The following is a 12540-nucleotide window of genomic DNA, read 5'->3' as shown; positions in this document are numbered from 1 at the left end:
AATGTCACCTTAAAGGTGCTCTAAGTGATGTGACGCGTTTTTTAGGCTACAACATTTTCCGTCACATACAGCAATCATCTCCTCACTATCTGCTAGCTGCCTGTCCCCTGAACACACTGTAAAAAAACGTGGTCTCTGTAGACAGCCCAGGCTCCACAAACAGCAACAAAAACAAACTGCGCCAACCTGAGGCCCGTTCCAGAAAGCAGGTTTAGTGAAAACTCTGAGTTGGTTAACCCTGAGATGAGGGAAACTCTGGGTTTTCCGTTTCAGAAAGAGAGGTAACTTAACCTCAGAGTCAGTAACTATGGTAACTGAGCCTGTGAACCTAACCTGGTCGGGAGCAGGTTTTCTTCAAGAAACCTAGAGTTTCGCTCAGTCTCCTCCCTCTCAGAGGGAGGAGAAACTCATTTCCTCATTCATTCATTCAGTCTGTATCAGGCGCATCTTAATGCAGTTTGTTATCTGCATGAATAAAAAAACGTATTAGTTTATGTTATGCAGATTATAAAACGTTTTTTTCTCAAACATGTCATGTCCTTTTTTCGACAATCCCGTTGCTGTATTAATTCACAGAGAGTTTACGTCGGTATTGAGTCCCGACTATAGATGTATTTTCATTTCCACATAACCGATTTGAGAGGTATTTTTTATCACAGTCCATTAGATGCCTTATCCGTCCTCATATCACTAACATCCACCATCGTGGACAGGCTTTAACATCCCAGCAGATTCTTTGTGTCGCATTGTGTTTTTTGCAAATGGCAGTTTCTTTATAACAGCAGCGGATCATACTGTAATAGTAAAGCCACTGTATGCAGAGCCGTCAGAAAAGGTTGACTCGCTCTGAAACGTTTTTTAAACATTTTTGTAGTGTTCCCTGGACACAAACCAGTGAGAGCCATTAAAAAGAAATAAATGATTATACATTATAGTTCTGTTTATGATCATGGTGCTGCAGCCTCAGAATGTGATTAGTATAGTTTACTTTTTTGCCCGCAGGATTGCACCTAAATGAAATTATAGGTGTAATACAATTCCAGTTTTCACCAGTAATATTATAAGTTAACTGTGATTAAATATGAAATTAATACACTGTTAATGCGTACGCATTGACTCGAGCAGCAATTTTCTCCCACACCAATTCTCTCTCTTTTGCAGCAGCAGCCGCTGTCTTGCTTTTTTTAACGAAATGCATGTTCAAACTCGCTGTTTGTGGTTGTTGCCATGGTGAATTGTAGAATCATGGCTCCATTCATACTGCCTTTTTATAGTGTTCTGGAACCGAAAACTCTGAGTTTGCCATCTCAGGGTAAATCAACTCAGACATCAGGGTTAGACTTAGAGTTTGTTAAACCTCCTTCCTGGAACGGACCCCTGTCCCACGAACCATAACAAACAGTGTTCCAGCCAATAACCGACAAGAAGGAGCTGGTTGAGCCATCACTGCAGCAGCGTTAGCACGTAGGCTACTTCCACAATGCATATTCATGACTCAACCAATTCCTTCTTGTCTGTTATTGGCTGGAACACTGTTTGTTATGGTTTGCGGGGCAGGTTGGCGCAGTTTGTTTTTGTTGCCGTTTGTGGAGCCTGGGCTGTCTACAGAGTCCGCGTTTTTTTACAGTGTGTTCAGGGGACAGGCAGCTAGCAGATAGTGAGGAGATGTTTGCTGTATGTGACAAAAAATGTTGTAGCCTAAAAAACACGCCACATCACTTAGAGCACCTTTAAGGTGACATTTCATGGTTCATTACCTTTACTTTTGCTAGTGAATGGAAAACATGGAAGGATAGGAACACACCTGTCAAACATCCATTGGATTTTAACAGAGTTAATATGTTTCCTATTAAGTCCATAATTAGGCCTACATCATTTGCTTCTTCCAGTCAGTCATCATTGTCATGAAGAGGCTCCGCCCACAACATCCTGACTATAGTTAACCATTAGGCAATACGAAGTACATATACATATACAGCCGTTCTTGTGACAGTAGTACAGTAGCATTGGTAGTAAAGAGTAAAAAAAATAAGTTGCACAGATTTTGACAGATTCAGCTCAATGGACTCTACACACAAATTTGGGAAATACAGAGTGGAGCGGGAAGTACTTGATGAGCAGAGACTGGAAGAGGTTACACAGAGAAAAACATACTCTGACACTCACCCTTCTCTAATTGAACGCCTTAAAGAATCCCTAAGGTAAGGCAAATTGTATGACAATGTTGTAACTGTTTATCCTTACTGTGCTGTAGATGTAGATGTCTGGTCTGATCTTCTTTTCAAAGACAACCAGAGACCCATCTTCAGCAAATTTATGCTTAAAAATATCAGCCAATAGAAAGACTTTCACTTTTGTCTGTGTGAATTCTTCAAATCTCTTCCAGATGTACAGTACCCAAACTGAAACAAAGTGTGGTGAGCAGCTTGCCTGTGTTGTACTGGCTGCCCAAGTACTCAGTCTGGGACTATGGCATGCCAGACCTCATCTCCGGCATCAGTGTGGGAATAATGCACCTGCCACAAGGTATGACAATAGTCCATCATGGTTAAGTAAATGTCAACAACATTGCAGAAAAAAAGTCATTTTTCCCCCCATAGCCTGATTTTATTTATTTTTTGTCATATACAAGCAATATTTTGTAAAAAAAAAAAAAAAAAGAACAATATTTTATTTGCCAGTATGACTACAGTTAAAATAGCACAGCCTCGTAAAAATATTCATTAGTAAACTGAGAAAGGTGTAAATAAACTTTTGTTTTCCCCAGGTTTGGCATATGCATTGTTGGCTTCCTTACCTCCTGTATTTGGGCTCTACACGTCACTCTATCCAGCATTGATCTACTTCTTTTTTGGAACATCACGTCATATCTCCATCGGTAAGTAGAGAGAGACGCACACGTTTTACTGTGGTCATTATAACCTCTGTAATAACACGTGTTGCTATATTTCATTGTGTTCAGGTACATTTACAGTGCTTAGCATCATGGTGGGTAGTGTGACAGAAAGACTTGCTCCAGACATGAATTTCCTCATAAAAAATGGGACCAACATCACTGCAGAGGTGAACATAACTGCCAGGGACTTATACAGAGTGGAGGTTGCAGCTGCTACTACTGTCCTAGGAGGACTTATTCAGGTCTGAATACAACACCCCACAGAAATGATAATGCCTTATGTTGTTGTTACAGCTACCAAAACTCATATACATAAACAATTGTTTGCATAGGTGGCACTGGGTTTGGTAAAGTTTGGATTTGTGGGAACGTACTTGTCTGAACCTCTGGTGCGGGCTTACACAACAGCTGCTGCAGCTCATGCTGTTGTGGCACAGCTGAAGCACATCTTTGGAGTTTCACCAACACGGTTTAGTGGTCCCTTGTCACTGGTGTATGTGAGTACTGTCAAGTATTTGGTTCTGATTGTTGTGGTTTTGTTAATACAGCAGCACTGATCTGATTGCATTATCTGTTTGGCACAGATAATGACAACAGTGAGAGTTTTTTGTGTGCCTCATTTTCATTTAAACTTTATTTAACCAGGAAGTCAATATAAATCATATCATATAGATATATATCACATAGTTACATAGGAACACACACACAATTGCTTTATAACAAAACAGGACCTGAGGGACACAAGAGTGATAAAACATGACATGAAAACATGTGAATGTGAATGCCCGATATGAAGGCAGCATTTCCAGATGAAGTTATCTTGCAAATGGCTGGAGTGCATATTACAGTAAAATAATACAGTTTTATCAAGTTCTTAAAGTGATGGTTCGGAGTAATTTCACCCTAGGGTCCTTTGCACCATGACCTCGAGCCAAAGACCCCCCCAGAAGCTTTTTTCACCTGGGTCTAACATTGGGAGAGTTAGCGTAGAGTAGCGTTATCAGCTGAATAGCTTAGCGCCGAGGCTAATCGACCCACGTTTGTATCTCGTAAATGACCCCACTAATAATGCCCGAAATGAGACCAAACGTCTACAGTAGTACAAATAGGTTATGCACTCATAAAACGATGGATTGGAAAGTTTGTAAGTACACCAGAAGTTTATAAACACTTGCCTGCTCTCTTCTGCTCTCTGTTGCTGTTGCTGCTGCTGCTGCTGCTACTTGCAGTTAGACGAGTGCTTAGGGCCGTCTACAAATTACTACGCTGAAAAGAGATACAACAAAAATATTTATTAATTTAATGATTAAATAAGGTAATGTCTCCAAACTTACCTCAATTATTACTTGTCTCCTGCTAGTTATACTACAGCACTTACTTAAAAAAAAAAGTTAAATTAAAAAATATTTTTGTTGCATCTCTTTTCGGTGTTGTAATTTGTAGACGGCCCTAAGCACTCGTCTTACAGCAGCAACAACAACAGCAGAGAGCAGAAGCCAGCAGGCAAGTGTAATTTACATAAACTTCTGGTGTACTTACACACTTCCAATCCATCGTTTATGAAGTACATAACCTATATGTACTAGTGTAGACGTTTGGTATCTTTCGGTCATTATTAGTGGCGTCATAATGGTGATACAAACGTGGTCCATTAGCCTCTGCGCTAAGCTATTCAGCTGAACAACTCTTCACCGTACCGTCCCAGTGTTAGACCCAGGTAAAAAAAAGCTTCTGGTTAAGCTTCCAGAATCATGTCTGAACAAAGAATACTAGAAATCCATCGCTTTAACAGACTAGGGGAACTGAAAATTATCCATCTACAGTGGATGATCTGGTCTAATAGCTGTTAGAAACAGGAAAAGGGTTTTACAAAGGTAAATAGGAAGTTTACCAAAGAATCGGTAGCGGATCTGTAATTCGAATGAGACATAATGAGACATTACGACAGCGGTAATGGACAATTCCGCTTCCAACCTGTAGGGGGACCGAAGCGGGAAAAGTGCTTTAGTGTTGCTTTAAAGATAAAAAGGTACATAGGAATCTTTCTCTATATCTTTACGGAAGCACATCCAGTCAACATGTGTAAATTACTGCTAAATGGCTCTTTGAGGTCTTGCACCCTTGTGCACCCAGACACTCAACATTGAGATGAGTCCTGAGATTCTACTAATATAATGTATTTCAGGCTTGAGTGTGGGACATCAGGGATCAATGAAATGAGGTCATGAGGTCATAACAACTTAAAGCAATGGACCTTTGATAACAAAATATAAGCCAATCTTAATTTTGTATTTATTCTAAGATAAGTGTACATTATAGATTGGAGAATACACTAACGAGCTGAAAATGTAACGAGATGAAAAGTATTTTATACTTAATTATGACCTAAAATGACAAAACCATTAGGTCTGTGCAGTGAATCATAACCATAACCACCTTCTGCTTTTCCATTCTCCATTTTCAGACTTTAAAGGATGTTTGCTCCTTGCTGCCACACACTAATCTTCCCACACTGGTGGTCAGTGCTGTGTCCATGGTGTTTCTAATTGCAGCCAAGGAGCTCAACTCTTATCTCAGTCCGAAGCTGCCAGTGCCCATCCCAGTGGAACTCATAACAGTCAGTTGATAAGAGGACACACTCTCTGGCCTCTCTTAATGTTATCACCTCTCTGCTGCTGCTGCTGTTGCAGCACTCGCAAAGCAGAGACACAGTGGAGCCAAGCAGCTGAATCAGCAGTTGGCAGGGCTCTGCATTCGTGCAGTTCACAGCAAAAACGAAATATTTATGGCTAATAATTAGGTTCACGTCTAGAATATGATTTACCAGAATTTTTAATGATTGAAGGTTTGAAATGTGTTCTGAAATTTGGCTTCATTGTGTGTGTTTGTGTTTATGATCTGTTTGCTTTCTTTAGATTGTGGCAGGAACATTGATATCAACCTATGCCCACTTGAACAGCAACTACACTATTTCAGTTGTTGGAGAAGTTCCCAGTGGGTAAGCATTTGGGTTTAAGTTATACTGCTGTAATTTTTGGTTGAGTCATATTCCCAACTTGTTTAGTACTAACTCATGTTCTTCTTCTCCACCTGTGCACCAGTCTAAGTTCTCCTAGTGTACCAGATGTGAGTATTTTTAGAGAAGTAATTGGTGATGCGTTTGCATTGGCTGTGGTTGGATATGCCGTATCCATTTCACTTGGCAAAACATTTGCACTGAAACATGGATACAAGGTGGACAGTAACCAGGTAAACCACAACTCTAATCAAATACCTGTTCAATCATACTTCTGCATCCCTTTCTTCTGTTTTCATTCTTGTGTCTCTGTCTTCACCCTGCTGCAGGAGCTGGTGGCGCTTGGTCTCAGTAATGCAGTGGGAGGCTTCTTCCAGTGCTTCTCAGTCTGCTCCTCCATGTCTCGAAGTCTCATCCAAGAGACCACCGGAGGAAAAACACAAGTACAGTAAATGAGCAACAGAAGTAACAACCTTACATAAGCATGACCTCACAAGTACTGTGAACATGCAACATGCAAGATACTATAAACATGCAATGCATATGACCTATTTAAGGATGATTTAGGTATGGTAAAAAGTAAATGATGTTGAATAAAATATAACCACATTATGTATAATAGTACCATGTGGAAATTCAAAACTCATGGTACAAGAACATATGCAGCAAAATAGTTAGATAGTTTTGTTAGTTAGTAGTGCCCAGCCCAAATGGACTTCTTACATTACATTGCAAACAAACAACTGCTCCATGCTCTACAAATAAAATCTGCCACACAAAAGACTTAATTTCTTAAAACACATCTGAGGTTTTAACAGTGATTCATATAGAAGATCTCATCAGAAATAGACAGCAGAAAGAGTCACCCTTAAATCATCATATTATCATAAAACATGAAATGGACTTGGTCTTTAGTTTCACCTAAATCACATAACAGTCTTTTCTCTTCAGGGAGACCATTAAGCCTGTTTCTGTAGTTAATGGCAATGTACCTGAATGTGCACATGGACATGTTTTATTTATTTATCTAAACAATATACCAAATTATAATAATTATTGGAAACCAGACTTAATAGTTGTTAGGACTACCACTAAATGTTGAAATTAATGTGCTGTCAAATCGTCAATCTATTTTCCAACGATGGATTTGATCCATCTCTGCTAAACAAATGAATACGTTAGCCTGTTGAACTCAATATTTCAATAAAACCAGAAACAACATTTGTGTTGTTCTTGCAGATGGCTGGCGTGGCCTCCGCTCTGATTGTGTTGGTGACTATACTGAAACTTGGACCCCTATTCCAGGAGCTGCCAAAGGTTCTGTTGTTCTCCCACTTGTCTTTACTGTAGAGTAGATTTGCAGTAAATAAAAATGATGCATGACATTTTTTGATGAAATGAATTTTTATTTGCCTCCTCATTAACACGTTTGTGTACACATCTGATTAATCACGTTAAAACTTTGGTGTGCTTGTTTTAGGCAGTTCTTGCAGCGATTGTCTTGGTAAATCTGAAGGGCATGTTCAAGCAGCACTCTGACATTGTTATACTGTGGAGAAGCAGCAAGATTGATCTGGTAGGAAGTTCAATTCTTACTTTAAAGAAAAAAAAGTTTAAATTACGAAAAAGCAACACCTGTGACAGAATTTGCTGTGGTGAATCTGGAAAAAGTGGCAATGTTATTGCTTCCTTTTCATGTTCACACAAAAAAAAATAATGTCATGCTACATCCCCCAGGTGGTGTGGTTGGTCACTTGGGTGTCAACACTGCTGCTCAATCTGGATCTGGGTCTCGCAGCATCGATCATCTTTGCTCTACTTACTGTTACCTTCAGAACTCAGCTGTAAGACTCCTATGCACCTCATCATAGTATATTTCTATATTTCTTCAGTATCTGAGTGTGTGCGTGCGTGCGTGTGTGCGTGCATGCCAATATTAGTATCTGATGTTAGGCTGTAAGATCTGCCAAATTAGACAAAATACTGTACAAAAAAATATAGCACACATAATAATGTTGTTTATAATAATATAAATAAATATAAATATATAATAATTTGTTTTTTCATTCCATTCAGGCCAACATACTCTGTTCTGGGAAATGTTCCAGGTACAGAACTGTATGTGGATATAGAGACCCACACAGAGGTGAAACAGAAAAATGGGAAACCATACATAAAAGATTTTCTACCCTCACTGCAAAAAAAGCTAATTACTTTTTGCTATTTGGCAGGTGAGAGAAATTCCAGGTGTTACTATATTTCGCTCTTCTGCTACGGTATATTTCGCCAATGCTGATCTCTACCTTGAGGCTCTGAAAGAAAAGGTTTGTTCCCCTTTCCTGATAATACTATCTATTATAGGGCTGCAACTAATGATTATTTTCATTAATGAGTAATCTAATGATTGTTTTCTCAATTAATAAATGAATTGGGGTTTTTTTCTATAAAATGCCAGAACGTAGTAAAAATGGCCATTTTAATTTACCAAAATCTAAAGTGACGGCTTTGAATTCCTCATTTTATCCAACCATAAGTCCAAAACCCAAAGATAGTCAGTTTGTTATCATATGTGACAAAGAAAACTAGCAAATCCTCATATTTGAGAGGCTGGAGCCAGAGAAATGTTTAGAATTTTTTAATTAAAAATTATTAATTAATTAATTAATTAATTATCAAAATACCAATTCATTTTCTGTCAATCGATTATTCAGTTAATTGACTAATTATTGTTTCAGCTCTAATCTCTTCTCAGTTGTTCTTAGTTCTTCTCAAAAAAAATTCATAAAATGCAGATTACGTTTTATTTTTATTTTTGATCTGTTTTCAGAGTGGGCTTGACATCAGTAAAATGATTATCTATAAGAGGAGACAGGAGGCCAAACAGAGACGTAGAGAAAGGAGGGCCGTGAGACGGGCAAAAAGGCAAGCCAAGAAAGAGGTAATATGCTGGAAATTAGTATTACATAAGTATATATATAAGTATAACATAATTGCAGACACATGGATTTTAATGATCAAAGTGAAGAAAACTGGCAACAAATCCTGTGACAGTTATATTAAGTAAAGGTGGCTGAAGAGTACCTCTTGTAACATGGACAGAACTACAGTAGGTGACCAATGGCCAAGCTACTAAAAGGTCAACATACTCTAGTTTGAATCATTTCTTTCACCTACCACTCTTTAGAGACGAGCACAGAGAGCAGGTAAACAGCTGTCTGGAGCGCCGGTGTTCTCTGTGGAGGAAGAGGCCGGCCGCTGGAGGGACACATGCTTGGATGGGAATGTTACAGACAAGGAGGAACAGGGCTTGACAAAGAGGGAGAATGGGACAGTGTTTGTCATCCCAAATACTCCTCGAACACCAGACGACCCCTGCAGATGGGAGTACCTGAAGGGAGGAGAACCAGACTACACCAGCTTAGGGTGGATGTCTGAGCTGCAGGACGGGGACACCACCACTCTGGGCTCCAGCAGTGAGGACACGCTGAGTCACGATCTGGAGCGGGTCTCTCTTGGGTCACTGGGCAAGTGGACCTGGGACATTCACTCCATCATTATCGACCTCTCCACAGCTAACTTTATTGACACAGTGGCTATCAAGACTATGAAAAATGTAAGTACTAAAGGGACAAATATTCTTTCAACAAAGGCTAAGACATGACTTGTTTTAAAATCTTAATAATAATAATAATAATAATAATAATAATAATAATAATAATAATAATAAATTTTATTTATAGCACCTTTCAAAGCACTCAAGGTCACCTTACCAAAAAACAATGTACTAAGTTAAAAACAATATAACAATCGTTCATAAAAGGTACAGGGCATATTTACAAAGCACTTAAGGAGCACCCTTTTAATTTTAAGTCATTCATGTGTCAAATGTAATGTAAGTATAATTTGAGAAGAATGAGTAATGTATACAGGTTACCGTAGGAGTTTTACAAGGAGAGCTTAGTTATGTGGGTAACACTTTATAATAAGGGTACAAATCATATACTTAAGTTATGCTTAACTAATATATACGACTCATGATGATTTAATACATGAATTAATGCAGGATCATGTATCATGAATTCCTGTGGCTCACCATTAACAAATGATCAATATGTCACTTGGCACCTGCTAGAAGATTATGGTTTTGTGCAGCAACATGTATTGTTGTAGGTATTGTTGTTAATTTGAACTCATATCAATTCATGTATGAAGTAACTATGAATTGAACATTCGTTAACTGATGATCTGTTAGGTGTGAACTTATATCATAAAGTCACAGGGACTTGATAATTGTAAAAGGTAGGATTGGGCTTTGAGAACCGGTTCCAACTTGGAAGCGTTTCAAAAATTACAGTCACAATGCAATTGTTTCAAAAATTTGGTTTCAAATCCGATCATCAGTTCCAAATTTAACACGCGTAAATTTAGGTTTCCGTCCTGGCCACAGTACTTCCAGGTGCTTGTTGAGTTGCAAGAGCACAGTAAGTGGCACTCTAAAGTGTGGCTTTATTTTACGTTAAAGGACGCATTAAACAAGTACAGGAGGACCAAAAGAAAATAGTAGCTAACGCAAACATGGACTAAAAAAAAGAAATAAAAACTGGGTGTTAAATGGAAGGGACAATTCAATTTCATGAAGGCTACTGACAACCACGTCTCACATTTTAAAGTTATTTTATAAATGAATGAATTTCCTTTTTTCTGTGATGGCCCTGCCCCAGTATCAGCCATAACTACAACAGATAACTTCTAAAATAAAATTAAAATACAATTAGGCCTATATAAAGAAATCTCGCCGTAAATCATTATGTGACTTTGCGGGAAAAATCGGACCCGGGCAAAGGCACTAAGAAATACTATATAAAAATAACGTTCTTTTCACTGTTAGTCTCGTTTGGTGTTACAGGTCATTCATGATCATCAGAGGAAAATTACACAATTTCAGATACATTTAAAAGTTCCTCATAGGTACTTTAAGTATATGATTTTTGCCCCTGTTATAAAGTGATACCGTTACGGGTTTATAAACAGCAAATTGAACAATGTTATGCATCTACTTACATACAGTAGATGTATAGGATGATTTATTTGACAATACTAAAGGTAAATACAGGGCTGCAATCAACCAGTCCTGACATATATTTAAATTGTAAAGGATGAAAACACAATGAAGCTTTCTATTGTTGTCCTCATTAGAAAGGGAACATGACAAATCTTCAACACATACAAACAGATTTTGATTTAATATAGTCTTGGCAGGTGTTCACTGAAGTGGGAGTTTACGCATAGTCTAACAGTTAAATTAACCCTGATGATTGACTGTGAGAGATTATTAGAATGATTAGGATTAGTAGCACCTGGTGTGGAAGAAATGTGATTTATTTTAAAGGTTGGTGCACTAATAACTTTTGATGAGTTTAAATATTCCGTATTTACATTATTGACAGATTTTCCAGGACTTCAGTGAGATTGATGTAGAGATCTACATTGCTGGTTGTCAAGGTAAGTGAACACCTTCTCACTTCCTTGAGGCTGTACTATATGAACATGCTACATAATTTACCTGTAAACTTTTTTCTTTTCAGCTTCTGTGGTGGAACAATTAGAGCTTGGTGACTTCTTCTCTGAGTCAATTACAAAGAGGCATCTTTTTGCCTCCATTCATGATGCTGTGCTCTACTGTCTGGACCACCGTGGAGCGACGTCGTTTCCCAGATATGAGCCATCTGTTGTGAGTATATGTTACTGATGTTCAGTTGGATGGTTTGATGGTCAACATTTTGATTGACCTAAAAACATTTAATCTTGTCATTTGAACTAAATTACTCTCTGTTTGATTTCAGGACACATACATCAGCACACAACTTTAAGGACTTCAACCAAACTGGACATCCAGCACTGAAGATGGAGAAAACTATCTCAAAAATCTTATTTGAAAATGAATAGATGCTGATGATTGTTGAGTTATATTTATTAGGGGTTTCATGATTCTCCAAATCCACGATTTAATTTGACTCTCGATTTTAAGGTCACGATTTGATTACATTTTTAATTTAAACATTTTGTTTTCAACAGGGAGGGCAATACCACAAAAGAACCACTAGATGGCAGAAGGGTACTTTGCAACAACAGTTTGAGTTTCTTAGAGTTTACGAAGTGCAATAGAATGCACCATTAGTTTAACAAGGTGCACATGATTGCACCATGGAGTCCCGTTTGAGCCCACATGCTTTGCCTTCGTTGTTTGTTTACATAACTCACTCACAGGGATGGCAAAAATGTTGCCACACTGGCGACTTCATTAGAGCAGAAGTATTTTCTAGTTCTGTTATTTCTCCGTCATCTCCGACTTCAGCAGTCTGGCTGCAGGCTACCCGTTAGCTAATTTACCCTGTGTCTTTAGCTGCATGCTACAAGCCGGTAAGCTATGCTGTGTCTGTTGTTTTTTCTTTTCTTGTGTGTGCAAGAAGGCGGGGGTGGGGAGAGAAAGATCACTGGGTGAATCACAAATCCTGCTTTTGATTTTGATAGTCGAAATCGAGAGCTCATTCCGATGGGGAGATGGGGGAAAATCGAAACTGTGACACCACTAATATTTATACATCCTATCTTAGGAAGACTGAAGTCA

The 12540-nt window shown here is 38.5% G+C and overlaps 1 protein-coding gene across 2 annotated transcripts; it reads left to right on the top strand.

The window, feature by feature from the left end:
• The first annotated feature begins 1994 nt into the window (after positions 1–1994).
• slc26a6l (solute carrier family 26 member 6, like) lies at positions 1995–12415 on the top strand. Of its 2 annotated transcripts, XM_039798552.1 has the most exons (19): positions 1995–2201; positions 2387–2526; positions 2768–2878; positions 2963–3138; positions 3229–3393; positions 5361–5513; positions 5812–5894; positions 5998–6145; positions 6242–6355; positions 7152–7229; positions 7393–7488; positions 7650–7756; positions 7989–8058; positions 8144–8236; positions 8740–8850; positions 9097–9525; positions 11360–11414; positions 11498–11643; positions 11756–12415. In XM_039798552.1, the coding sequence occupies exons 1-19, from the start codon at positions 2062–2064 to the stop codon at positions 11780–11782; spliced, it is 2442 nt and encodes an 813-aa protein (XP_039654486.1). In that variant the 5' UTR covers positions 1995–2061; the 3' UTR covers positions 11783–12415. The 2 variants fall into 2 exon arrangements, with proteins under 2 accessions (XP_039654486.1, XP_039654485.1); XM_039798551.1 differs by having other exon boundaries at positions 5998–6355.
• Positions 12416–12540: the final 125 nt, after the last annotated feature.

The sequence above is a fragment of the Perca fluviatilis genome, chromosome 4, assembly GCF_010015445.1.
Source record: "Perca fluviatilis chromosome 4, GENO_Pfluv_1.0, whole genome shotgun sequence".
In the NCBI taxonomy this organism is placed as follows: Eukaryota; Metazoa; Chordata; class Actinopteri; order Perciformes; family Percidae; genus Perca; species Perca fluviatilis.
The sequence above is the reverse complement of the archived record's forward strand: the minus strand, read 5'-3'. Positions and strand labels throughout refer to the sequence as shown.